The sequence below is a fragment of the Clupea harengus genome, chromosome 17 (genome assembly GCF_900700415.2).
Source record: "Clupea harengus chromosome 17, Ch_v2.0.2, whole genome shotgun sequence".
Taxonomy (NCBI): domain Eukaryota; kingdom Metazoa; phylum Chordata; class Actinopteri; order Clupeiformes; family Clupeidae; genus Clupea; species Clupea harengus.
In genome coordinates, this window is record NC_045168.1 from 12,438,385 (window position 1) to 12,464,384 (window position 26,000).

At 40.0% G+C, this 26,000-nt stretch overlaps 3 protein-coding genes across 3 annotated transcripts; all 3 read right to left on the reverse strand.

Annotated features, from left to right (window-relative positions):
• Positions 1-822: 822 nt before the first annotated feature.
• LOC116224427 (C-C motif chemokine 19-like) lies at positions 823-2,908 on the reverse strand. The gene is made up of 4 exons (XM_031584112.2): positions 2,760-2,908; positions 2,170-2,287; positions 1,676-1,746; positions 823-1,235 (listed from the first exon to the last, which is right to left on the reverse strand). The coding sequence occupies exons 1-4, from the start codon at positions 2,827-2,829 to the stop codon at positions 1,216-1,218; spliced, it is 279 nt and encodes a 92-aa protein (XP_031439972.1). The 5' UTR covers positions 2,830-2,908; the 3' UTR covers positions 823-1,215.
• Positions 2,909-8,072: 5,164 nt separating this feature from the next.
• On the reverse strand, positions 8,073-11,775 carry LOC116224426 (eotaxin-like). The gene is made up of 4 exons (XM_031584111.2): positions 10,210-11,775; positions 9,625-9,742; positions 9,316-9,465; positions 8,073-8,636 (listed from the first exon to the last, which is right to left on the reverse strand). The coding sequence occupies exons 1-4, from the start codon at positions 10,280-10,282 to the stop codon at positions 8,588-8,590; spliced, it is 390 nt and encodes a 129-aa protein (XP_031439971.1). The 5' UTR covers positions 10,283-11,775; the 3' UTR covers positions 8,073-8,587.
• Positions 11,776-14,602: 2,827 nt separating this feature from the next.
• On the reverse strand, positions 14,603-23,242 carry LOC116224476. Its single transcript, XM_031584434.2, has 8 exons — positions 23,015-23,242; positions 22,762-22,873; positions 22,519-22,596; positions 22,205-22,321; positions 15,831-15,928; positions 15,569-15,680; positions 15,315-15,392; positions 14,603-15,140 (listed from the first exon to the last, which is right to left on the reverse strand). Exons 1-8 carry the CDS (start codon positions 23,094-23,096, stop codon positions 15,065-15,067), a joined length of 753 nt encoding a protein of 250 aa, XP_031440294.1. The 5' UTR covers positions 23,097-23,242; the 3' UTR covers positions 14,603-15,064.
• Between the last annotated feature and the right edge of the window lie 2,758 nt (positions 23,243-26,000).

The following is a 26,000-nucleotide window of genomic DNA, read 5'->3' on the forward strand; positions in this document are numbered from 1 at the left end:
CTTACAACCCCTCCCAAAATAGATAGACCCAAAACCTTCAACAGACGTACAAAACTATCAGATGGACCATGAATGAAACTATGCCATCTCCACAAACACCTAGAAACAATTTGAATACTTTGTCAAAATGTAATCCAACTGACCAGATTCGGCATCATAAATGTTGATGGCAGTGTTGTCTCGATACACTGCCATCTGACTGTTTTAAAACTCTATTTAAATCTGCAAGAACTAATTTGCAGCAAATAGATAATGGCTCACTGCTATCAGCCACTTTACCAAAGTCACTGAAAACAGCTGCCAATAAACCACTCTTTAAAACGAGAACTCTGGATGCTTCTGTGTTTAACAACTATAGGGCTGTCTCAAATCTTCCTTTATCAAATCATTGCTTTCAATCAGCTCAGCAATTTTATAAACTCAAATGGTCATTTTGACGAACTTCAATCAGGCTTCCAACATCACCACAGTATTGAAACGATCCTCATAAACGTGTTAAATGATACATGGCTGAATACTGATTCAGGTAAAATATCAGTTCTGGTTTTACTAGATCTCAGTGCTGCATTTGACGCTGTGGATCACAGAATACTGCTGGACATGTTGGAGAATCGGGTATGACTTTCCAGAGCAGTCCTTAAAATTGGTTCAGGTCTTGTTTAGAAGGCTGGAGTTACTTCAGCATTGGCAGTTATGAATCTGATAGAGTGGCCATGATTTGCGGAATCCCTCTGGGATCAGTTCTCTGACCTCTTCTGTTCTGGTCTATACATGCTGCCTTTGGGCCAAATTCCACAGAACAACAACAACAACAACAAAATGTTCCTTTTGTTTTTTATTTATGTAAAGCATATTGAATTGCCTCAGTGTATGGAATGTTGTACATAAACTTGTCTTGCCTAAGTGTGTGTGAGGGACATGATCAATCAACAGTCAACAACCTCTTCATGAAAAGTCTGTTAAGACACACTGTAAGTGTGTGTGTGTCTCTGTGTGTGTGTGCATGTTCATAGGTCTATGAACTTAAATTATATAAAGACCATTAGTTAAAGCATAATTTCTCGTTTAAAAAGCATAAAAAAGTCACAAAAAAACCCCACCAAAAGTCCAATTCAAATAAGCTCAAATACAGTGAGTATAATACAAGAACATATTTCACTGTTTCCACTTGTGAAAAGAAATCCCGGGTGGTGAATTCCAGAACACCAATCTTGTTCATTGGGTCTTGTTCAAACCTGCACAGAACATAGATAAATAAATACATGTATTATTAGATATGCGATTATTAGATATAGCAGCATGTCAGGAGTGTGTAGGCTATCTTAACTGTGTTCAGTTTACTTCCATCCTCCATTTGCTCATTTAGTAGTTACTACCATACAGTATTACTTAGTTATTTTAGAAACAAATTGTTAAGCTTAGCATAGGAAAATACATTTCTGGAGATACTTGAACTCTGGTTGTTCAAGTATCTCTTAAACTGTCTAAAACTTTTTTTTTTGCCCCTGCCACTGTTACTTTCTTTTCTGGGCTGTTGCAGACATTCCATTTCTTGTCAACAAGTATACGCACTATTCATTTATCATGTGAAATCCGAGATGTGGTAAACCATATTGAGAATATTTGTCAATGTAGTGAAAGAACATGTGTATGTATACATCTTTTAAAAACATACCTCTCAGGACTTTGGGCACCCAGGCTGCCTTTGGATCGGTGCAGTACTGTTTCCCGTCCACAGTGGTAAAACTGCAATTAAAACAGTATATTCACATAAATACATTACAATAGCAATACAAGCCATTATTTATTGGACAACTATCAAACACAGTCATGAGGTCCCATCTCAATAAAATTACATGTGTTCTCTCGGAGCTGAGAAGTATTATAAAGTACAGAATTGGCTATGGCTGTTCTTTTCCCTACTCTGGTACCGTGGGCTTCTCCTCTTCTCTGTGTTTATGCTCCCCGTGACTGAGCATTTTGTATGGCTAGCTAGCAAATGTATTTATACCTCTTGGCCTAAGGCCTGTATGTATATCTACACAGTTGTATTACTTGGCCTAACGCCTGTATGAAGTCTCTGTGAGTTAAACACGGAAAAAGAGGAACGTCTAATTTTGTGATGGGCCAGTCAGAACCATTCTGGATTACAGTACGATGTCCACTCACACCATGGCCTCCACACACGGAGGCAGGGCATTCTGGATCTTGGCTGCCTTGATGTTGGGGATGACGGCACGGTTGACGCTCGTACAGCACTCGGTCCTCACCCTGGTTGGCCTGCGGTCTGCAATGGAGAAACAGAGTAGTTAAGCAGCGGTGGAACTGAGCTGTAATCACTCACTGAGACACAGTCCAACCAGACACCGAAACCAACAGAGACTCGAAAGAGACAGAGTGGCACTATGACATGGTAAAGTAGTTTATGCACATCAACATTGTGACAGATATCATCATTATTGCTATAACCAAGCAACAGAATATGTTTCGTTTATCCAGAAGAGCATAGAAAAGACACAACATTTCTGGCAGCCACTCACAAGCAAACAAAACAAGCTAAACTTTGTTTAGGCGAACAGTGTCATAATCCAGTTGCATCTTGCAGTTGGAGTAAATTTATCTGAATGATGAAACAATTTTCACCTGAACATGCAGGGATATAGACATTAAAATAAAAAAGAATCTGAGTTTTAACTGTCCCTAGATCCATTCATCCAGAAATGCGAAGGAATATGGTTCTCTTTTCCTAAGATACTTACAGCGACCCCCCTGTCCTGTGACAGCCACAAGCAGAGCCCCCATGATGACAATCACCAAAGTACACCTCATTGCGTCGTTTACTCTTCTCCGCTCCTCAGTGACCAAAACCAGAAGCTATCTGTCTCAAAATAACTTCAATAAAGCTTGTCACCTTTACCTCAGAGCAGTTTTGAGTGTCAGTCACAAAGGAAGTAACAACTCCTCCCCAAACCACATCACAAAACTACAGGCAAGGTTTGGGTACATATTTAGGATACATGAAAAGTTAAGGTCTGTTTTAATGTGTGCCATTTGACCTGTCTGAACCAACATGAACAACAATCTTGCCAATTTGCTTGCAGGCATGAGATTTTACTCTGATTGGAGTGGGAACTTCCATGTAACCCAGTGGTAGCCTGTAGAAATGAAGATATAAAGACACAGGAATATACACACGAAATATTCACAGCTAACATTGCTGTGGAAGTTAAAGTAAACATGCAAACTCCCCACTGTGCCCAGCATAGTAGCACCACCCAGCAAGACCACACTTTGTTTTGTGCCATAGACAACATGGATTCAAGACACTTACGATTACCAATTGTACATTTGACACAGCCAGATAGCAGGACCAGCAGGGCCAAAAACAAAAGCTGTTTTCTCATCTCCATCCTAGCTTCACGGTGGTCTAATAGGTCTATACAGGTAACTGTAACGACTGACAGGTCTTATGAGGAGGGATTTTATAGCTTAACCAGTCAATGAGATTGGTGACCAAATCAGCTGTCAGCATGACGGCAGCAACACCTACCTTCGGTCGTAGCCTAGATCAGAAATCACAGGTCTCACCCACTGATGATGGAAAATGAGAAAAGGGGTGAAGGGTGTGGGATTTCAGATACAAGATCTTACAGGCGTCTTCTTCTCTGCTACTCTGATATGGCAACCTGAGGCGCACTGAGCTTCATTCAGCAGCAGTTCTTTCTGTGGCTATTAGGCCCAGTGCCTGGGCCCGGCTGAGCCCATCAGCTTTTGAAGGGCCCTCCATGCTGCTTGCAAAACATCGTATAAACATCATTAAAAAAAACATAGTTTTCTTGTTTAATAATTTATGATCTGACCTTGGAGGGGAACAAGGGAGGCATACTAAGTATTCACAGTACATCATATGTCAAGTCAAGTCAAGTCAAATTTATTTATAAAGCACATTTAAAAACAACTTTAATCTTATGTTGACGTGAATCCTACATCAGCATTCACTTATTTGTTTGCATTTTAGCCAAATAAAGATTTTCTTTATTGTTTTAATATATTAGTTAAAAATGAAGTCAGTTTGCAATGCATTAGACACAACTATCTTTTTTCCAGGGACAGACTTCCCTGAGCCGTATTCACATTGGCCAGTCCTAATTTAGCTTGTTCATTCTTGAGTCTACTAGGAATCTTCTCAGGTCTGTACTTAAGGACACAAGTACCTAAATAAACTGACCTGCTTCATGTAGGTTGCATTGGTTGATTTGGAGTTCCAGTAATGGATTAGACACAAGCATCATCAACACCTTCCGCACTTAGCAGAAGTCCTAACCACAACCACAAATTTGCCTTATCACCCCATTGCAATGTTGAGATGGCCAAAGTGCTTGGGGATTAAGTTTGGTTGTGTTCCTACTAACAACTAGGTGGATGACTAAAAAATACAGTCACGGTTCAAAGAAAGATGAATAAATGCAACTGGCCAGTTTTATTTGTCGGCACAGGGTATAGCCAAAAATGCTAACATGCTAATAAAATACAGCACCCATTTATGTTGGTAGAGGTTTTTTTAAAGACGTCAAATATATGTGTTTAATGTGTGGGTTAGTTGTCTTCCCCTTGGAAAGTATTCACCAAACAATCTTCACCACACACACACACACACACACACACACACACACATAAACATACACATACACATACACATACACATACACATTCACACACACACAGACCATTTTTTTAATTTAAGTTTAAAGAGAATTAGACTAGGTTTGAGGTCTGTTTCTCTTTATCAGTGTGTGTGAAGATTGTGAGGTGAACAAAGCTCATATAATGCACGCTCATGTTAAAATATGTAGTTGCCATGGGTGTGTGTCAGTAGTCACGTCTTCACACACCACACCGTTAGTCTAGGCACTTGCTCTATAGTCAAGACAGTTGTGAGAGTCTATGTGTGTTCTGCATGACTGAGCACTGTGCTGCTGTACGTATGTTTGAATAAGTGAGTGAAAATGAAACTGAAGCGGTAGAATATAGTTACAAAATTGTGGTTTGATGGTCTTCGTCATTCAATCTAGTATGAGTGTTGCTGTGTGCGTATGTGTATGCAGCTAACAAGCTACTGAGCTTTTGAAACCAGAAATGTTAGGGACATTTAGTTTTGCAGCTGTGTGAGAAGGTGAATTCACCCTTCTCACCACTTTGCACTGGAGTGGAGTTTGGGACTAATGTGGGGAGGGCTCCCCCACTACAATGGTTGGGTCTGGGCTCCTCCACGTCAATGGTTGGGTCTGGGCTACTCCACGTCAATGGTTGGATCCAATTGGAGCTGATTGGACCAATTTAGCCCAATGGGCTGTGTTATTTAAATAGGGCCTCATTCCATGAGGGGAGGATGAAAGAGGCACGAGAGAGGCATGTGTGGCGTGAGAGAAAAAGAACATTTACCTGCTGTGAGGTTAAGTAAACCCTGTATTTAGACGAGTGGATACAGTTTGTGCCTAGAATGTGCCTAGTTTGCCTAGTTCTTGTGAGTACTGTTTGTGTCTTTGATTGATGTTTGTTTATTTTGTTATTTCAAGTCCAGTCGCCCACATCCCAAAACGTGGGGTGGCCGCCTCGGTCCCTCACAAGCTGTTTTTAACAGAGAACCTGTAAATATTGCTGTTCCAACACTAAAGCCAGTGACCTTAACAAAGTCTAGAGGTCAATCTCCACAATGTAAGCAAAATGTTTTCTCTGAGAAGTGATCAGTATGTACTAGTGATGTTTTGACCCTTTCATATACACATAACAGAACATTTACAGTTTATAGGTTTCAATGATTATTGCTGGAATTCAGAAGTATGCTTAAAAAATGATTGTAATAATCAAAGCTTAAACTCGACAGAGGGAACTGCATCAAAAAAAAAAAAAAAGTCATGTTCACACCAAAGATAATTAATGAAACGTTTGGTTGAAGCTGACCAATATCATTGTCGAGCAATCTCTTGAAATTGAATGTGTCAGACGAGATTACAAAGTAGGACAATGATGGACAATGTGGACGGTTTTACAAGAAGTAAACTGTTGTGCTTCTTTTGTTGTTCCAAACAAATAAATTAGTTGAAACATAATGGTATCTTGTCAGAACTGTTTGAAAATGCCCTAACACATCCCTTTGAACTGACTGTTACATTGTTAAACAGGATAGCATATGTGAATTGAGCCTGTGAAAAATTTAAGGCAAGCGAGAATGTTACAGTACTGTAAATGTGAAGTTCACAAAAGGTCATGATAAATTCAGGACACCACAGATCAGCATTAGGGCCGCAGGACACTTCTAGTGGTACTCTCACAGACAGACAGACACACACACACACACACACACACACACACCACACTCAGCATTAGGGCTGCAGGACACTTCTAGTGGTACTCTCATGTGTTGTTGTCCACTTACTGCACTGGGAATGAAAAGTGTCTGCACACTCTTTTGTACTATAGCATACCACAGAATATTTAGCATGGAGCTGTCTTGAGGCATATAGCTGAATTTCATATTTACTGTATTTGTTTTGTATTACAATATGTACTATAAGAGGTGTCATATGTTTTTCTTTTCTTTAGCAATGCAACCCTCAAGTATGCAATAATCTGCAACAGCACTGTGTCTTTGGCTGGCGGTTATGAAAGGTGTGATATTTGCAAGGTGCACAAAGCTATGCAAAGGTTCAGCTTTCGATGAAACATGATGTTGGGCTTTTAGGGTATGTGCCTTGTGTCACGTATGTACACACCACACACGGCTGATGAGATTCATGACTAAAATCTTCATCTCTTTTCTACTTTATGTGTTTGGTTGTTCTTTCATCAATACTGGTGTCAGACTCTTAGAAGTGATAGCACAGAGCTAAGGGGAAATGTGGTACTTTGTAAACAGTAGAGATAAACAGTATTGTGAGTGGAAGAATATTATGATTCTCTGTACTGCTGGTGACACCTTTTCAAAATCAGTGATAAAAGTATTCATCTTTTTTTTCTTATTTTATCTTTACTTGTGTGCACAAGAGGGGTATACCTTCTCATGCCACAAAATAAACTATCATACTGCATGTCTTTCATTAGACAACATGTAAACATTTCGGGACCATTCTAATCGTGAGTGTTTAAATTAGACACAAGCATCATCAACACCTTACACTCTTAGCAGAAGTCCTAACCACAACCACAAATTTGCCTTATCACCCAATTTCAATGTTGAGATGGGCAAAGTGCTTGGGGGAATAGGTTTGGTTGTGTTCCTGCTAACAACTAAGTGGACGACCAAAATAATACTGTCAGAGATCTAAGAAAGATGAATAAATGCAACTTGCCAGTTTTATTTGTGGGCTCAGGGTATGGGCAGAAATGCTAACATACAAATACAATACAGCACCTATTTATGTGGGTAGAGGGTTTTAGCTACAGTCCTCAAATATATTTGTTTAGTGTGTGTGGGTTAGTCGTCTTTTCCTGGAAAGTACTTTTAAAGTGAAGGGGCAACCTTCACCACACACACACCATTTTTTATTTAAGTTTAAACAGAATTAGACTATTAAAGGTTTGAGGTCTGTTTGTCTTTATCAGTGAGGTGTGAAGATTGTGAGGTGAACAAAGCTCTTGAAATACACGCTCATGTTAAAATATGTAGTTGCCATGGGTGTGTGTCAGCAGTCACGTCTTCACACACCACACACTCCAAAATTGACAACTTAATTATTTCAGATGTTCCGTTACTGTATGCACTTGCTCTATAGTCAAGAGAGTTGTGATAGACTGTGTGTGTTCTGCATGACCTACCACTGTGCTGCTGTACGTATGTTTGAATAAGTGAAAATGAAACAGTAGAATATAGTTACAACATTGTGGTTTGATGGTCTTTGTCAGTATAGTATAAGTGTTGCTGTGTGCGTGTGTGAAAAGCGCTAACAAGCTACTGAGCTAAGAACTTATGAAACCAGTAATTCTTGGGAAATTGTGTTTTGCAGCTGATCTTAATAAAGAGCCTGTGAATATTGCTGCTCCAACACTAAAAACAGTGACCTTACCAAAGCCTAGAGGTCCATCACAATGCCAGCTAAATGTTTTCTCTGAGTATATACTAGATATATATAATATATATTGTTTGCTCTACATTTTAACATTTTACCCTTTAATTCATATATACACACACACACACACTTTTGTACCCTTTCATATACACATAACAGAACATTAACAGTTTAAATCATGTATCGTCAGACAATGCAATAGTATACTTAAAAAATATTTTTATAATCAATGCTTCAACACTACAGAGGAAACTGTGTTCAAGAAGGTTGCATGTGAAATTCAATTCAATTCTGTTTTTAAAAACCTCAGAATGTCATGTTCACATGTTAAGTATAATGAATGTGTTTGAATGTGCTTTTGTCAGTTTAGACAAACTGACATTTTCCTCCAAATCAAGTGTGATTTTCAAAGGGTTTGCAAAGAAAAGTAAAGCGTATAGAGTAAATGTATTGGCCTGTGATTATACTATTTGATTTTCATAGAGCAGAACATTCTCCTTCTCCAGCTGGCCCATCCTACTCTAGGATAGCTCTTTGTCGAGCTTGTTGGTATTCATTGCTTTTTTAGACCTGGAAAGAAGAGAGCAAGGTTTATTTTGTTTTGATCAATTAAATATTAGTAATTTATTCAGTAATTCAATGTATCCCATATGACATGAATGTGTTGGATCATTTACAATACTTTATAAAATATAACCGTTAATATGAAATACTACTAACGTTAGTTCACATGGTACAAGAGATCTTAAAGTTGGACATATGGGGCCCTATTTTGAGGACGATAATGACTGGCGGAAACAGAAGTGCATGTGCACTGTTGCTCATGGATAAAGCGAGCGGTAAAGGTGTTGCTCATGCGATAAAGCGAGCGGTAAAGGTGTTGCTCATGTGATGAAGCGACCAGTAAAGGTGTTGCTCATGTGATGAAGCGACCAGTAAAGGTGTGATCAAAGGCACCAAGTGGGCAGTGCTAGGCCAAAGATGATTAATAAAAGGTTTGGTTATAGTTCACCAATAGCATTGTCGAGCATTCCCTTTAAAATGAATGTGTCAGACGAGATTACAATGTAGGACAATGATGGACAATGTGGACGGTTTTACAAGGAGTAAACTGTAGTGCTTCTTTTGTTGTTCCAAACAAATAAATTAGTTGAAACACAATGGTATCTTGACAGAACTGTTTGAAAATGCACTAACACATCCCACACCCATATTAAAAAATCCAGGCTTGGCAGACAGTTTTGTTTACCTCCGGAGTGTAAATAACCTGCCGTTTCCACCAGCTGATATGATCCTCAAAATAAGGGCCATGATTTCTTTCAGATCATACCTTTCATTTTTTGCCGCCCATGGTGCATTTGGGTCAGTGCAATACTTCTTGGCATCTTTGGTGATAAAACTGCAAAAAATTATGATAATAACCTACATTTTTACTTGCATCACAACAACAGTAAAATGGGTAAATGAATAAACCATAGTTTCATTAGATGTCTTCTTATGTGTGATTTGCCATAACATGTCTAATATGATATGGAAAACATGTCAGTCTTGTACTCACACGATGGCCTCCTTGCATGGAGGCTGTGCATGATGGCGCTTAAAGTCCACAATATCGCGGATGCGAGCACGTGAAACGTTCTTGCAGCACGTAGTAGTCACCTTGGTTGGCGTGCGGTCTGGAAGAAAACACTACACTTGGCTACAGGGATTGAGATTCAGATGTGGGACACATGCTTTGTCGGAAAAAAACCCACATCAACCAGAGCAAGACAAACCATTCAATACACAGCGAAAGAGACAAAAACGCATGGGTGAGAGAGCAGGACTCAAGTGAGCAGAGCCATTTTTAGGAAAGAGTGTTAAAGTGTTAGAGAGAACAAGAGAGACATCATACAGAAGCACATATACACCCACTCACATAGACATTAAACATTGCACATTTAATCTTCAGATAGGATCATAGATACGTATGTTTCAGAAGGGATTACAAGACAGAAAACAGTGTAAGATAAATCGCGCCCATCCCTAGATGAAACTGCACTGCTCATAACATGCCGCTCTGAAACTACAAAAAAGCTCATTCGACATACTGACTGACTGACCAGATGACAGAAAATTGTCCACCACTGAGTTAGGTACTTACACCGACCATGAGGCAGTGCCGTGACAGCGAGAAACAGTGCACCCACCACGGCGATCACCAACATGTACCTCATTGTTCTCTTTCACCAGCAAGTTACAGATGAGCACAGGAAGGGTCTGTGTCAAAGTATTATAGGTCTTAACCTCCAGACCGTTATGACCTCACTCACAGAGGAAGCGGGGCTATGACACCTCCCCGTAAACCACAGTCTGTTATATCAATAGCATAAAAAATGCACTTGCAATTCATTAGCATGCATACTATAGCAATGATAGCATGGCTAACAGGGCTAGAAATAAAAGTTTGTCTTTCCTTCTTCAATAGGCCAGTAAGGGCCCCTGGGTGTGGGGCTTGAAATCTAAATCTGTCGATGTCCCAGACAGCTTAGATAGGCAGGTGACCCTCTATTGGTAGTTAAGTCAAACTGTCTGTTAAGATTATATAAAAGTGAAAGTGTGTGTAAATGAGACATTAACCAATTTCTTTCTTCACAGACATTGAAAAAGAACCTTGAAAAGGCAGCCATATTGTTACTCATCTATGCATTTTGGAGTGGGGAGGACATCCAATGTTATCGTCTCACAGTTGTATGCAGTTCCTCCTTGTTTTACCAATAAATTGCTGAATCAATTCAATTAAAATGCATATTGTATGAAAACTGTAGGCCTACATCCTCTCATTTTACCAAGAGTTCAGTTAATATATTCCATAATTCTTAAGGGCAACATGATTTTTTTTTTTTTTAATAATTTTCACACACGTCTCAATACCTTGTATACTTTACACTTCACTATACTTTACACACTTTACACACATTCACGATATGAGTAGACTATGTGAACTAAACTGTGTGTACTTTTGCATTGCTTTGATACAAAATGCAATTAATGACCACTTCTTCTGAAATTCATACCTGTCTCAGTTAATGTTCACCACCAGCAAAACTTTGTGCAACTACAGCATTTTTGGCAGACATTTAGATACTCTGTTCGAAACAATGAACTTTCAGTTCAAAACTGGACAAAATCTCAATCACTGTAGATGCAGAAATGCTGTATTTTGACAGACAAAAGGAACTACACACTTGAAATAAGACAGATGTTTTTTTTTTGTCGAAAACTTTTCTGATTTGATTCGTTTGTATGCAGTCTTGTTACTAACTATACAAAAAAGCTGATACAGCTTTGGCATTGAAATGAGCATGTATAAATTAAACAAAACAACAGATGTTTTCACTATTACTGCTGTGTCGTGGGCTATCCATTATATGTGGTGTCACGTATTTCTTTTCTCTAGCAATGCAAACCTCAAGTATGCAATAATCTGAAACTGCACTGTGTCTTTGGCTGGTGGCTATGAAAGGTGTGATATTTGCAAGGTGCACAAAGATATGCAAAGGCTCAGCTTTTGATGAAACATGATGTTGGGCTTTTGGGGTATGTGCCTTGCGTCACGTATGCACACACCACACGGCTGATGAGATTCATGACTAAAATCTTCATCTCTTTTCTACTTTATGTGTTTGGTTGTTCTTTCATCAACAACATGTAAACATTTCTGTATATCTCCCAGACATACAGTGTGAACTCTTAGGGGACACAGGTCTGTTTGACTTTTTTAAGAAGTCTCACATGCCTTGATGTTTTTGTATATTTCCCCTAACTAAAAGTATTGATGCACAAGTGGCATCTATGATCTAGAAGACATCAGCAATAATAACATGAGAGTAAAAGGAATGTAGTAAAATAAAATTGTATTTAAATCAAATGTAAACACACCCTTACAAAAACCTTCATTCAGAATTAGTACCAAAAAACATTGTAAAGATTTTGGACCGAGACCTTTGAACTCTGAACTTAAAGGACAGCCTTTTGAGAGTGATCATCTTTATACCGCTTTTGGACACAGATAACAGGACTGTCCATTTGCACAAAGCCTGCACACAAGACCAGTTGCACATATGCATAGTTTAACAGCTACTGTTTGCACTTTAGATGTAATCAAACTTACAGGTTCCATACCGCCAGCTCTTGCCCTTTATCAACACTTGTCAACTCATCAACTTCCCCTTTCTGCAGAAACACTGAGCCCACTTCCCCCCCCCCCCCCCCCTATGTTTAGGATGTGATGTGTGATCAGCAGCAACTAAGGCATCTGTACAGTGATGACATCTGCTGACTAATTCCCCTGGTCAAAACCAGCGCTTGTTCTTTTTTCCACATACTGTAACTTAGTCATGGTGCGTAGATTATGGTAAGCTTTCAGGTTATACTCCCTTTCTGGTAAATGTGGCTGTCAACACAAGGGCCCAATGTCTAATTCACATCTGTCCTACGCAGAGGGAAGGAGTGACTGCATAACATGTAGGGATAGTAATGATAGATAAGAATTATTTTCTTTAGCTTTTAAAGCATCGTTTTTAGATAATACTGATGACTTTGTTGTGGATGTACCATGACCACTGTCACCACCGGCAGTAGTGAATGGATAAAACTGGGAAATCTCTGAAGCTGTCCTGAATATGTGGAGTATTTCATGTGTGGAGCAGTGCATAGTGTACTCCAGGCCTGTGTATGTGTGTTGGAAGCTAGTGCATAGTGTACTCCAGCCTGGAGGTGTGTCCACTAACCACTGTCATCCTGCTACAATCTTGGTCCTTCTTACCCGTTGTGTAGGCGGTGGTAGTTAGGACAGCAGAAGGTCTCATTATTCTCCGGTCTTAAGACTGCAGGAGACACAGAACAGGCTGAGTTCACACCCAGGACAACCACAGAGCTGAATTGACTTTTTACATGTTTTATTTTGTTTTCTTTTACATTGAAATACATAAAAATAGTTTAGTTTGACTTTTGTATTATAATAATGAGATGGGGTTTTACTTATGTGCTGTGTTCAGCATGTATTATAACACCTGGAGAGATGTGAGGGGAAACAATACGGAAAGCTATACTATGTTGGCCCTCTAGGGGAAGTAATAGCACATAAACAGAGAGAACAGTGCTGTGAAAGGTAGTGTGTGGTGTATGCAGGGCCTGCAAGAGCATCCACTCACTTGGGTTTCTTTCTGTGTCAACGCTATGTGCTTTTTTACTACAAACAATAATTGGCACAGACCCTACTTTATCCAAATTCATACCTAGTGGCAAAGGCAATGTTAAAATGGAGTAAAGATGAGATGTCTGTGTCATGTTAAAGTCCACAATCAATCCAGAGGCAGCTGTCATCAACAGAACAACAGAAACTATCAAGCAAAAACAAGAAATGTACCAGATTTACACTTAATGGTACAAACCCATACTGTGACACCCATGACAGCCATGACCCATCATATACAGACAGTGTGAAATGCTGGTGAGGATTAGAGAGCAGGGACACTGCAGGCAAGCAGACACAGGACAGCAGACCACATCTTTGGTTGCCTCGCCTCAGTTCTCAGGGAAGCATGCAGACACCCCCTCAAGAGTGTGAAGGTCACGTCCCCATGTGTTACCTTCCTGTTCATCACCCTATCTTTTCTCGGGTCAGTATGCAGAGTTATCAGCTATTAAAAATCTCCATTTTTAGCTTGAAAAGTGTACGTCAAGGAGATAAAAGGCATGGACATTTCAGCATGGACTCAGTGTGTATGTGTGTGTGACAGTGTTCTTTGCCTGGACACATGGTGCATGGATGAGGGCATTAAAACACACGTGGATACGGAAAGTGTGCAACACTGAATCAAACACCGTCTCTTTCACCTGCTGCTAAATTAGCCTCAAGATTACGTGCAGCTCATACACAAAATAACTGGTAACACATTGTGTTGAAATAGTTTTTTTGCAATATAGCAAGAACTCTTAAAATAATTCTTAAGGCCGTCAGGTGAGAGAGGTGCAGTGCCAAAAGAAGTTTACTACTCAATATCAACTAACCTACATGCTACCAATTAACCATAACCGATAATAAAACAATGGAGAATCTTTGGAGCTGGTCATCATGCAAAATCAACACACGACTGTAATCCTTTTGATAGGTGTCCGTTCTGACTGTAATACTTTTGATAGGTGTCCGTTCTGACTGTAATACTTTCGATAGGTTAGGGTTAGGGTTAGGTGTCCGTTCTGACTGTAATACGTTTGATAGGTTAGGGTTAGGGTTTTGATAGGTGTCCGTTCTGACTTTGGTGGCCCTTTTGATGGGCATTAAAGCTAAGACAATTTCGAGGTCTATGAATTTCCCACTGGCTTGTGAAATGGGTGATGTTTACACCAAGGTGGCTAGAGTAGAATGGGTGATGTTTACAGCAAAGCGGCTAGAGTAGAATGCAAATGTTTTTTGTTCCCGCTGACGTCAGGTCATTAGACAACTTTTTTAAATTTTTTAAAATATCAATCATCCCAGAAAGACTGCATTATCAAAGTAAGCTCTTTTTTATTTTCTGGTCAAGAAGGACATACATACTCCACACAACGTCACAACGTCTTAAATAAAAACAAAACTTTGCTACAAATCAAATTTAACATCTCGGATGTATGAAACTAAAATGTGTTTCCAGCACACATCATTCAAAGTTTAAAAAAATAAATAAATATTTCAGTAAAAAATAAAGTACAATAACACTTAAATTTTCACACATTACCTGATTTAAATATTAAATAATCTAACCACAGAATAAGGATCAATTTGATATATTCTGGTCAAGAACACCATACTTTTTGTGTTGTAATAAATAAAATGAATAAATAATTCAATATTAACGGATGTTTGACGACACCAATTCCTCACAAATTAAAGGAGGCTCTGTATGACTGAAAAACAGACATTTAAAAATAATCGTCGGCCAGATCTCACATCTGGAGAGTTGGACCCCGGTTCTTTAAGCCTTTAGTCCTGAGGTGATGAGACGCTGCAGTGTAGAGACTTTAGCTTGCCTCTCCCTTCTGAGGTTCCCCCTGTTCAACACATGAGGAGATACAATCAACACATGAAGATTCCCCTCCAACTCAACACAATGTACAGAAGGCCTCCATGCCGTGACCTTTAGGACACCTCTCATTCATTCACTAAGGCATACTGAATTGTTGAATTGTGTGAAAGTGTATTCGATGTATAAAGTTGTAACTTACATAAACTCTACAATCTTGGTCTTCACCCATGGAGCGTGAATGGGACAGCAGAAGTCTTCATTATTCTCCGTCTTAAGACTGCATGAAGACACAGAACAGGCTGAGTTCAACACCCAGATGACAACCACAGAGCTGAAATGACTTTTACATGTTTCGTTTGGTTTCCTCATTGTTTTTGAGTTCCTTGCATCCTCTCTCCTTTCTTTGCTAAGTTTTCTACGTGTTTCTAAAAAGATGAGGATGATTTTTCTTACATCATTGCAGCCACGCAGTGATTATCCGCCTTCTGTATTCTGAAGCCAACGATCGGGTCCATCACCTCCTCATTAGACACGGCTGTGCAGCAGGACACAAACTTTTCAGCATCTGTGAGAGATGAGTTTAAACATCAGCCGTATGAATAACACACACTGCACTGAACACCACAATGTCAAGAAACAATGTGCTACAACATATACAATAACAAGACCTATGAGATCTCCCCTACAAGCAGAAGACATAGATAATCCACTTTACCTGCTCTCATCCAGGTGACCGAAGTAATGATGGTCATGAGGACCAGGCTCCTGAAGAAGGTCATGGGAGACTGCATAGTGAACAGTGGGCTCTGTGGGCTGAAGAAGTAGTGTGGAGGTTACTCTCGCCGCATATTTAAAGACCAAAGAAAGCAGAAGTGGGTTGTCACATGCACCCTCAAGGATTTCCATTTTCCTAGTTTCCGACAGTGTACATCCCCTCCTTTTGAAAGTGGCATGAGGTCATCAGTTTATATTTGTCTAATACATTCGAATTGGTCTGCCATGACAGAAAGTTATGTTCCACATTAACAACATTCTTTCAAGGTATATTTTATAACTTTAATGACCATAGTTGATTAAAGTACTTCTAACCCTAACCATTTATTTAACCACTTCCATTTAACTCTCTTTCGCTGAGGGCATTACAGTTTTTCTCGATTGCTAACACACATTTTTTGAAAGCATGCCTCGTTTTCTCCAAACTCTAAACACAAATCCCAAAACCACTCACACAAAATGCAAAACCCTTTATATCTCCTGCAAAATGCAACTTTGCTTTCAAAACAGTGTTATGTCAACTCAAAAGGGTACTTTGTTTTCAAATGACAAACACAGCCCATTATATGAGTAGACATTCTAAGCATCGATTGAACACTGATGCGCTCAATGGAAAACACTACTATGAAATGGGAAAACACCAGTATGAAGGCCTTATCAGGAGCATTATGTTACTGTACGCTTACTCCTGTAGTAAAATATAACTGTATAATGTTTTTACTCAAATATAAAACAACACACAAATATACAGTAACAACTAAAATATTTCTTTATTTTTTCCAAAAGTGCTGTAGCCTATACATCACAGCAAACACAACTGAATGTGTAAATGATTTGCACAGAACAAACAATAGGATATAGGCCAGTACAGTCAACAAAAAAAAGAAAGAAAAATGTAAAATAAAAAAGGACAAAAAACTACTGCATCCTGTTCTAGCTCAAGACAATATTGACAATGTTGTATCAGAAATAGACCTAAACAGTGTTGTGAATGTTGTTGCATTTTGTGTGAGTGGTTTAGGGATTTGTGTTGAGTTTTGAGAAAACGAGGCACGCTTCATGTGTGTAAGCGATCGAGAAAAACTGTAACATTGGATTGGATTACAATACAGTACAGTAATGTGTCAGTGCTGATAGGACGCAATCAGTTGTGGAAATGTATATGACTTACTTGCACATAGTCATAGCATAACTGTTTGACTGTCGGAGTTTCTGACAAAAGGCACCCTGTACACCTGCTTTATTCTCAAGGTGTTCCGCCTTAGAACACAGTCTAGCCTGTGGCTAGGCTCACTGTATTGATGTTTAGGAATATGTCTTGGTCATCAATGGTTGCACTTTGTATTTGTTTACGTAATTTTACAGATACAGTACAATGTAAAATACAAGAATACTATGCTCCTGATAAGGCATTCAAACTAGTGTTTTCCTGTCATAGTAGTGTTTCTTACCTATTCCCTCTTATGAATGTCCAGAGAATGGATGCAACTGAGAAGCGGCTTATATTTGGTTGAACCCTCTGGCCAGCCTCCTGCATGGTCAAACCATGGTTGACCACATGGTTGACCACAGTGGGCCGAATCTCATCAGAGATAATGGCTCTCCTTCTTGCTCTTTCTCTTCATCCTCTTCCTCCTCCTCCTCCTCCTCTCACTCCTCTGCCTTTCTGATCACCTCTCACTTCCTCACCTCTCACTTGATGTTGCCATCAATTGTTCTCCAAACCAGGAGCTAACCTGTGGCCATCATATTGCTAAAGCTTTGATTTCAAATTGCACAACAGCCTTGGAAATGGAAGTTTTGCCAATTGAGTAGCAGTGTGTTCTGTCTGCAAACAAGGAGGTTTTGGCATTGATGAAGTGTGCAAAGTAGAGAGGATGGTGTTTAGTGTTTTGAAGAAAGTGTGGTTAACAATTGAAATCTGTGTCTAAAGCAGATAATTGTGCTTATAGTTTAGCAGAATTGGTTTAGGGAGTTGGCACATGAGTTACAGGTTGTGGTCATTGTGCCATAAGTTCCAGTTTTTTAATGTAATCAATCGAGAAAAACTGTAAAATGTGCCACTGTTCATGTCAGTCAGTCACTATGTAGGTCATTGGAGGCACTAATGGAGGTCAGTTGTGACTCTGCTTCCTTCCTGTATTCATCCACAACATCTGGTATTCATGCAAGTCACGAGAGGAAGGAACCGGCAGAGTTAAACATGACTTCATGCCGAGTCACAGATGTCTTATTTACCTTGAAGTGAAAGCAAGGGAACTTCCATTAACTTTCCATTTGTCAAGAGACATTGGAGGGAGGAAATGTCCCTGTTAATATAGACAGTGCTGAGCAAGCAAGTCCTGCAAGTCCCCCCCGGTTTTGATGAAGTGAACTGCCCAATTAGTGTTTCTTACAATGCTGTGACATTTAATGCAGTACAAAAGGGATTCAATCCCCTTGAATAAAGTCCCTGCTTAACACTACACATTGATGAGGAAGAACAAGTTAGTAATTTCCTTCGGGATTAATAAAGTATCCATCTATCTATCTATCTATCTAATTAATTAAATGTTATTTAATTTCTAAGTTACTTAGTGTCACTTATCTTCCTTTTAGCATGTTGCCTTAATCAAACTGAAACTGAATGAATCTACCGTTAGACTTAGTTGATTAATGAGGGAGCAGAGGGGGAGGTGTGTGTGTGTGTGTGTGTGTGTGTGTGTGTGTGTGTGTGTGTGTGTGTGTGTGTGTGTGTGTGTGTGTGTGTGTGTGTGTGTGTGTGTGTGTGTGTGTGTGTGTGTGTGTGTGTGTGTGTGTGTGTGTGTGTGAGTGAGTAATCTCACTTCTCAGCCATACACTGATTAACATGTGAACCAGCTGGTGATGTTCACAGTTTCTCTGAAGTTAAGATATGCTGTCACAGATGTTGGCAGTTCTTGCTAATCTTCACCAGACACTTTAAAAATCCAACCCCTCCTTGCATACTCAGTCATCACCAGACACACTAGGAATCCAACCCCCCTCCCCCCCTTGTATACTCAGTCTTCACAAGACACAGACACCCCTGGAATCCAACCCCTCCTTGCATACTCAGTCATCATCAGACACACCTGGAATCCAACCCCTCCTTGCATACTCAGTCATCAGCAGACACACCTGGAATCCAACCCCTCCTTGCATACTCAGTCATCACCAGACACACTAGGAATCCAACCAGTGTGTCTGTTAGTGTCACGCTGCCAATCACATGCTATTATGTCAGTATTGGTTTATATCTTTGTGATGCAATGCTAGGCCTTTTAGGCACAGGGTATGACTTCATGGCACAAGCATGGCAGCTGAGTCCCTACAGTTTATCAGGGAATATCATAAAATATGACTGGCCCTGTCATCAGAAGCATCACAATCTATATATTTTATGTTTTATTTTGGGGGTTGAGGTGGTTTGTTATCTGCCTCTGTGGTGAGCTGCCATTGCTGTCTAGAGTAGAGGAGTTGCACGGTAGCATGTGTGGAAATGTGGTTGCTAACACCATTGCAGAGAAAATGCTATTTTTGCAGTGGAGACAGTCCCTGAAACCGTGGAAGACTGTTCTATTGGTCACTGAAAACTAAATTTGGTTTTATTAACACCTCCGGTATTCAGCTGTAACCAACCACGCCAAACGTGTAGGAGGTCAGAGGTCAGACCATATGGAAAGAATGTTGGTGGATATGATGGGTAGCAGTTGGTGTTGCTCTGACTGATCTCACGCCATCACATATTACTGGAGTTACAGCAACTTATAGCAGTACCTCTCTTTGACATATCCGATTGACAGAAAATACCATTAGTATAAGGGCAGAGTAACTGCCAGTCAATACATTAGACTAGTATGAACAACGATATTCTAAATGGAACTTTATGGAACATTTTTCTATTTGATTTATTCATTGAATTGCGGTGTTAGGTTGTGTATGGGATATATCTTATTTGTTTTACTTGGCATTCATCCTTGGGACCTGTTCTGTTCTGCTCTGCTCCTTTGGAGAAGTCTGTGTGAGATACAGAATGTCTGAATTGTTCTCCTCTTATTTTTCAGTCATCTTTATCTCCTGTTCGTTTTGTGCCTGTGTTGCAATAGTCATAACTAGATAACTAGATTACGGAAGCTGCATTTCATGTCACACATCACCACAACCTAATATGGACACATGGGTGACCAAATGATCTTTTCCTGTGAAAGTAAACAGTTTTTTTTTGGTGCCAGGAATATGTTCTACTAGCCCCTGCGTACTAAACTAGGTCCTGTGAGCAGACAGAATAACATCAGTTTTTGTGACTGAACGTTTTAAAAAAGATTTTGCTTCCATTTTACGTGAAAACTCAATAGTCTAGATTGTTTAGTGGTTGTCATTTCGACAACTTCACACATCCAACACATCACAGGTCTGCAGCGTCACGACTGTGGTTCAGAGATATGAATACACTGTGGTCCACTCTCTGTGGTCTGATAGACATGCTATGGTGTGGAAACAGACATAGCTGTGACGCAGAGGCATTGGAACACCTACTGTATGTCAGATAGTCATTAGGTGTGAAGACCTCATACATCCTAATAAAGAAACTGAAATGGAGAATTGAAGAATATATGGGTGGTGGGCTTCCCTTTTTCACCTTCCATATTTGGTGATATTTGATTTCAGTGATCACATGTCATCCATTAGATTGCATGTTACTAATATTAATATGTCTGTATTAGTGCCCAATAAGGTCTGTATTGAGCAGCAGTGTTCATTTATTAGGCCAGTATTCAGTAATTTATTGTTGTCAATGAATAGGTAATTTGTGCTTGGTATGTCATTAGTAACCATTGAGTTGGTCTCAACCTTTAGCTCGTACAGTCTCCTAATATACTGTCTGAAATGTTAAAGCTGCACTAGAAAACTAAAAACTGTATAAAAATAACTTTTTTGTCAGACGTCCTGACAGTAATACAGGAAATATGTGGCTCCTCTGGCAGGAATTGTACAGCCAGCAGCAAGCAAGAAGTACACGGAAAACAGTACATACGTTAAGGGGGGGGGGGGGGGGTTTGTGGTTCTGCAAAGTGATGGATACAGCTTTTGATTTACTGGAATGTCTCTCATCTGTAACTGACAAACTCACACCCAGACACCCAGACGTTTCTGTATCATGTCATCTTGAAACTTCCTGACTAATCAGTATTCATGGTTACCCTGCACTCATGAGATGAGACATGAAGAATATATTAGAGCTATTGTTTTTCCAGTGTGGACTGAGAATTGTGGGGGGAGATGAGTACAGGTGTGTGTGTGTGTGTGTGTGTGTGTGCACACACATGCTGTGAGTCGTGACACAGGTTGACGGTGGTTCTGAAAGTGTGGAGTCACAGCAGGGAGTCACGGGTTGAGAGTGATTTTTTTCTCTCATTATCACAAGAGGTCCTGCCGGGAAAGGTTTGGGAAACACTACTCTATGAGTAAGTGAAAGGTTTGGGAAACTACTCTATGAGTAAGTGAAAGGTTTGGGAAACACTACTCTATGTGTAAGTGAAAGGTTTGGGAAACACTACTCTATGTGTAAGCGGATGGGAGTTGAGTTGTTGCTGCATCCGGACAGGAGAGCATGCTATTCGCAATGTAATAAAAACATGTATTAGATTTTCTGCATCTTGGGGGAATAGGACTTTTCTGAAAAGTTATGACTTTGTCATCTGTTTTACGGGTGAGTCAAGTAGTCTAGTAAATTTCATACACTGTCATAAATAAATTAATACATTGAATTGAATTAAGATTGAAATTGAATAAAAAGCTTTTATTGTCATTGTATAGCTTTGCATACACCAACATTCAGAGCACTGCTCCTGCTGGTGCCATGAGGAACAGCGTACAGTATAACAACAACAAGAATATAATAAAGTAAATAATAGATTAAGAAAAAAAATAAGAACTGTCATTCTAAATGTACACAAAGTGCAATGGTATGGAGTATAAGTACTCCTCTGAGGTACATTGCAATATTGCACAGTCCTTTTATATCCTCCGAGCATAAATACAAATAATATTAGGATATTAATTTAAATAATTTACAATCAGGTCCAATAAAACACAGACAAAATAGATATTCAAAGCTATGCATCCAAAAACTCCCAGAACAATTATCAGTTCGTCAGCCACAGAGGTCACTGTCCAGACCCCTCTGTAGGTGACTGGTCAGAGCTGAATGCTGTGCATGGTGTCGAGGATGTGAGACGTCACTGTCCAGACCCCTCTGTAGGTGACTGGTCAGTGCTGAATGCTGTGCTTGGTGTCGAGGATGTGAGATGTCACTGTCCAGACCCCTCTGTAGGTGACTGGTCAGTGCTGAATGCTGTGCTTGGTGTCGAGGATGTGAGACGTGCCAGAGGTGTGGAGGCTCCAGATGCCCTGGTCCTCCTCAGGTTCCTCCTGGTAGTAGAAAAAAAGACAAAGCAATTCATATAACAATAGACATAAATCCTCATTTATATTTGAAAATGAACATCTTCTATCTAACAGACATCTAATACTATCTAGAATTATACATGTACCAATGGTAGAAATGGCTGAAAACAAGCTCTCATGTGATTTTTTTTTATTATTATGAACTCGAAAGCTTCTCTTACATAAATTCTTTAATTTTTTTGTCCACCCAGGGAGAGTTAACTGAGCAGCAAAAGTCCTCATTCTTGTCTGTGGTGATGCTGAGAACAGAAACAGAAAAGATGGATGTCAAGACACTGGTTAAGACCATATTGACAATACAATCGATGCGTTTAGTGATAGTCAGCACAATATTGTCAATACTCCTATTCAATAAGCTAAGTGCAACAGCTTAATGGCTGACGTTATGGGACTGGTTTCCTTACATCACTGCGAGGACACAGTGACTGTGCGGTCTCTGTATCCTGAAGGCCTTGATTGGGTCCGTCACCTCTTCATCAGACACAGCTGTGCAGCAGGAGGTGAACTTTTCAGCATCTGTGGCACGTGGTGAAATTTAAACATCAGTCTGTGTCGCGGTGACCCCCACAGTGTCAAGAAACACAATGCTATACCACAAAGAATAACTATATAACACAATATATATAAACCCCAAAATCAAGAGACAAATAATATTACCTGCTTTTGCCCAAATGACTGAAGTAATGATGACCATGATAGCTAAACTCCTGAATAATATCCTGGGAGACTGCATTTTCATTGTTGGACTCTCTGGTCTGTGCCTAGAACACTTCTCACAGAGGCCACTTTGGCGGGTGTATTTAATGCTCACCGAAAGCAGAAGTGGTCTGTCACCGCCTTTCCAAAACCCCTCCTTCTTTCCATCAACTTATCTTCTGCCTACCATTCAGTTTTTTTTTTCTTTTGGCAGGAGGTGAGGTCATCATGTCCATTTGTCAACATCCGGGACGCCTTGTGAAAGAGGAAGATGTCTAAAGATAACTTTGCATCATACTTTCGGTTGCTTGATGTTGAGAGAGACAAAAAGTGGCACCAAGAACAGCACTGGGGAATTCCACTCTTGTTTGCCATTTTTCCAGGGGTCCTGAGTAGAAATCCCCTCAATTCAATAACCTCCCCCGCTGGTATTCCTGCACTCAAAGCAGAATGAACAGAACCACAGCATTGTTGTGGTTTACATCATTCTATCCACTCACACAACTTGTGGCAGTAAGATAAAAAACATTTAGTTTTGTCATTTAGTCAAAGGTGGAGAGGTGTAGACAATCTTTGTGTAATTTTGTGTAGAAGTATATTGAACTCCTGACCTGCAGATGTCAGTGATGATGTGAAGTGAACTGTAACCCTGACCCACAGGAGTATTGTTTATCATCTAACTCTCGTGTCTCAAGACACTTCCTTTGTGGAATGTAGAGAGAGTTGGATAACCTCTCTGCCATCGCTTCAGCTGCCTTTGTTTAATGTGGCCCCTGAGATTCCTCGTGATTTGTGCTTACATTTATGCCATCATGAGGGAAATCACAGGGACTTGTAGGACATTGTAAAAGATGGGGTTAAGCAATTTGAGCACATAGCCGTGACCAACACTCTTATCATGTGATGCCCCAGTGAGTTAGCCTGTCAGCGTCAACATCACTTTAATTCCCATGTATTAAGAGCCTTGGTGGTAAATTGCTCTGTCATTTTCCTGAGCATTTCGGCAGGGGTGGAAAGCATCACATGTTGTAGAAGTGATGAGTGAAACACTAAGTCCACTTCAACGGACCCTCTGCCATTTCCAGCTTCTCATACAGACCCCTGTTAGAGGACAGACTGAGCCACCAGTGGCAGAGACATTTGGCATAAAAGCTAACATGGCCCTTAATTAAAAAATAATAATAATTCATTGCAAATGGTGTTATGGTCTGCACCTTTGTAATACATTTGTATACATGAATCAAATCAAATCAAATCAAATCAAACTTTATTTGTACGGCGCATTTCATACAAGGAGGTAACACAATGCGCCTCACAGTAGGAAAGAGGGGGGGGGGGGGGGGGGGGGGGGGGGGGGGGGGGGGGGGGGGGTTACAAACACTTGTAAAAAACACACAGATTTTCCAGAGATAAATAAACAGGAAATAACGTACTAACCGCACTGGCACCGTAAAGGACTACTCAGCACGGTCATCGTCAAACCAAGACTATGCTGATGAAAGGAGGGATGTGCTTTTTTTTACCCAATGTGCTATAGAAAAGAAGAAATAAGAGATAAAAAGGTGTAGTGAGCTGTAGGCGCAATCACAAGCTCCCACAGCGACCTCGTGAAACTCTTTGGTAATATTTAGTTTAAATGGTAAATATATAAAGTCGACACATTCATAACCACTAAAAACTTTGTTTAAGACCAAGTCTTCAACATTCACGAAGAGCTTACGTCAGTATTCACAACATGAACCACATAAGATGTACTATGGAATACATTACACTCAGGGATGAATTAACGAACAGGCCTACCGGGCCCAGGCCCAGGGGCCCATGAGCTCAGGGGGCCCCTAAGCCAGAGCCTCTGCGTGAAGTCGCTGTTATGTATCTCTTATTTGTGGTTGAAAAAGATGTATTTTGTTAATTTGCTAATGGCTTTAATTGAGTGTACCTGTGCTGTGTTAGAAAATGTGCATGCGCGCCAGGGGCGTAACTATAGGCAATGCAGCCAGCGTGGAAGGTTCGTAGGCAAAGCAGACCATGCTTTCTAAATTTTTCCGAACATTTGGAGGTTAAAGAGTCGCTAGTTTAGTGCGACAGTGATCAAGGATAATATATCTTTTGGACTTGTAAGGATCCCTTATGTTATATATTCCCTCAAAATGGCAAACTTGTCTCTGTCATGGTTTTCATAATTATTAGGGGGAAATCGTCAGTAGCAATCTATAACACAATTATATGCTTATCGTGCATACACTATAGAAACTATTAAAAAGCCGATTCAATTAAATTAATAATCTCTTATTTAATTAGTTATTTTTGTCATATACAGATATGCAATGATGATTGCTGGGTAATATGTATCTTGTTCGCCAATGTCAAGTCTCTATTTGATCATGTGACGAGACGGTACGCTATAGCTCGTTTTGGCGCCGAATCTGAACGTCAAGACCTACAAGCTGACTGAGCACAGTACCAGGGCTCTCAAGTGTCACGCATTGAGCGTGACAGTCACTCATTTCGGTCTTTAGTCACGCACTCCCGCCACACATCGTATTTCTCACGCTGAAAAAAAACTCTAGGCTATTTAATGTGCCGCAGCGCGCAAACATGACCTGGTCGCGCTGCCCTCACCATGGAGGAATCAAGCACGTCTCCCCGAATCCCCTGGAGTTCTGCCGTGAGGTGCCACTTATCAGCCAATCAAAAAAAAAAAATGGGCTACACAATAGCCAATCCGAAAAATACATCTGTTGTATCTGGGTAAGATTTAATCCAGCAACCAATGAAAATAAAGCATCCTGAAATTGCGCGCGATTGATCTTTCGAAAGTTTCGTTCGTTCACCTGAGGAAACCACTGGAGCTCCGAGCATCAGTCTTCTACAAAGAGTAAGTCGTCTCCTGTTTTAATGTTACAACAAATTCACAATGGTTTGACACAAGCAATGACAACTTGAC

Bases quoted from the DNA above. Each gene is read 5' to 3' on its own strand.
- LOC116224426 (XM_031584111.2), bottom strand. From the start codon at position 10,282: ATGAGGTACATGTTGGTGATCGCCGTGGTGGGTGCACTGTTTCTCGCT. The intron at 9,743-10,209 runs GTAAGTACCTAA...GTTTTCTTCCAG, and splicing joins GGCACTGCCTCATGGTCGGT to ACCGCACGCCAACCAAGGTG. The intron at 8,637-9,315 runs GTAAACAAAACT...TCTTCTTTCCAG, and splicing joins AGGTTATTTACACTCCGGAG to GTCTAAAAAAGCAATGAATA.
- LOC116224427 (XM_031584112.2), bottom strand. From the start codon at position 2,829: ATGAGGTGTACTTTGGTGATTGTCATCATGGGGGCTCTGCTTGTGGCT. The intron at 1,747-2,169 runs GTGAGTGGACAT...TTTTAATTGCAG, and splicing joins CCGTGTGTGGAGGCCATGGT to TTTTACCACTGTGGACGGGA. The intron at 1,236-1,675 runs GTATGTTTTTAA...TGTTCTGTGCAG, and splicing joins GGTGCCCAAAGTCCTGAGAG to GTTTGAACAAGACCCAATGA.
- LOC116224476 (XM_031584434.2), bottom strand. From the start codon at position 23,096: ATGAAAATGCAGTCTCCCAGGATATTATTCAGGAGTTTAGCTATCATG. The intron at 22,597-22,761 runs GTAAGGAAACCA...TTCTGTTCTCAG, and splicing joins CACTGTGTCCTCGCAGTGAT to CATCACCACAGACAAGAATG. The intron at 15,929-22,204 runs GTGACATCTCAC...CTACTTCTTCAG, and splicing joins CCTACAGAGGGGTCTGGACA to CCCACAGAGCCCACTGTTCA.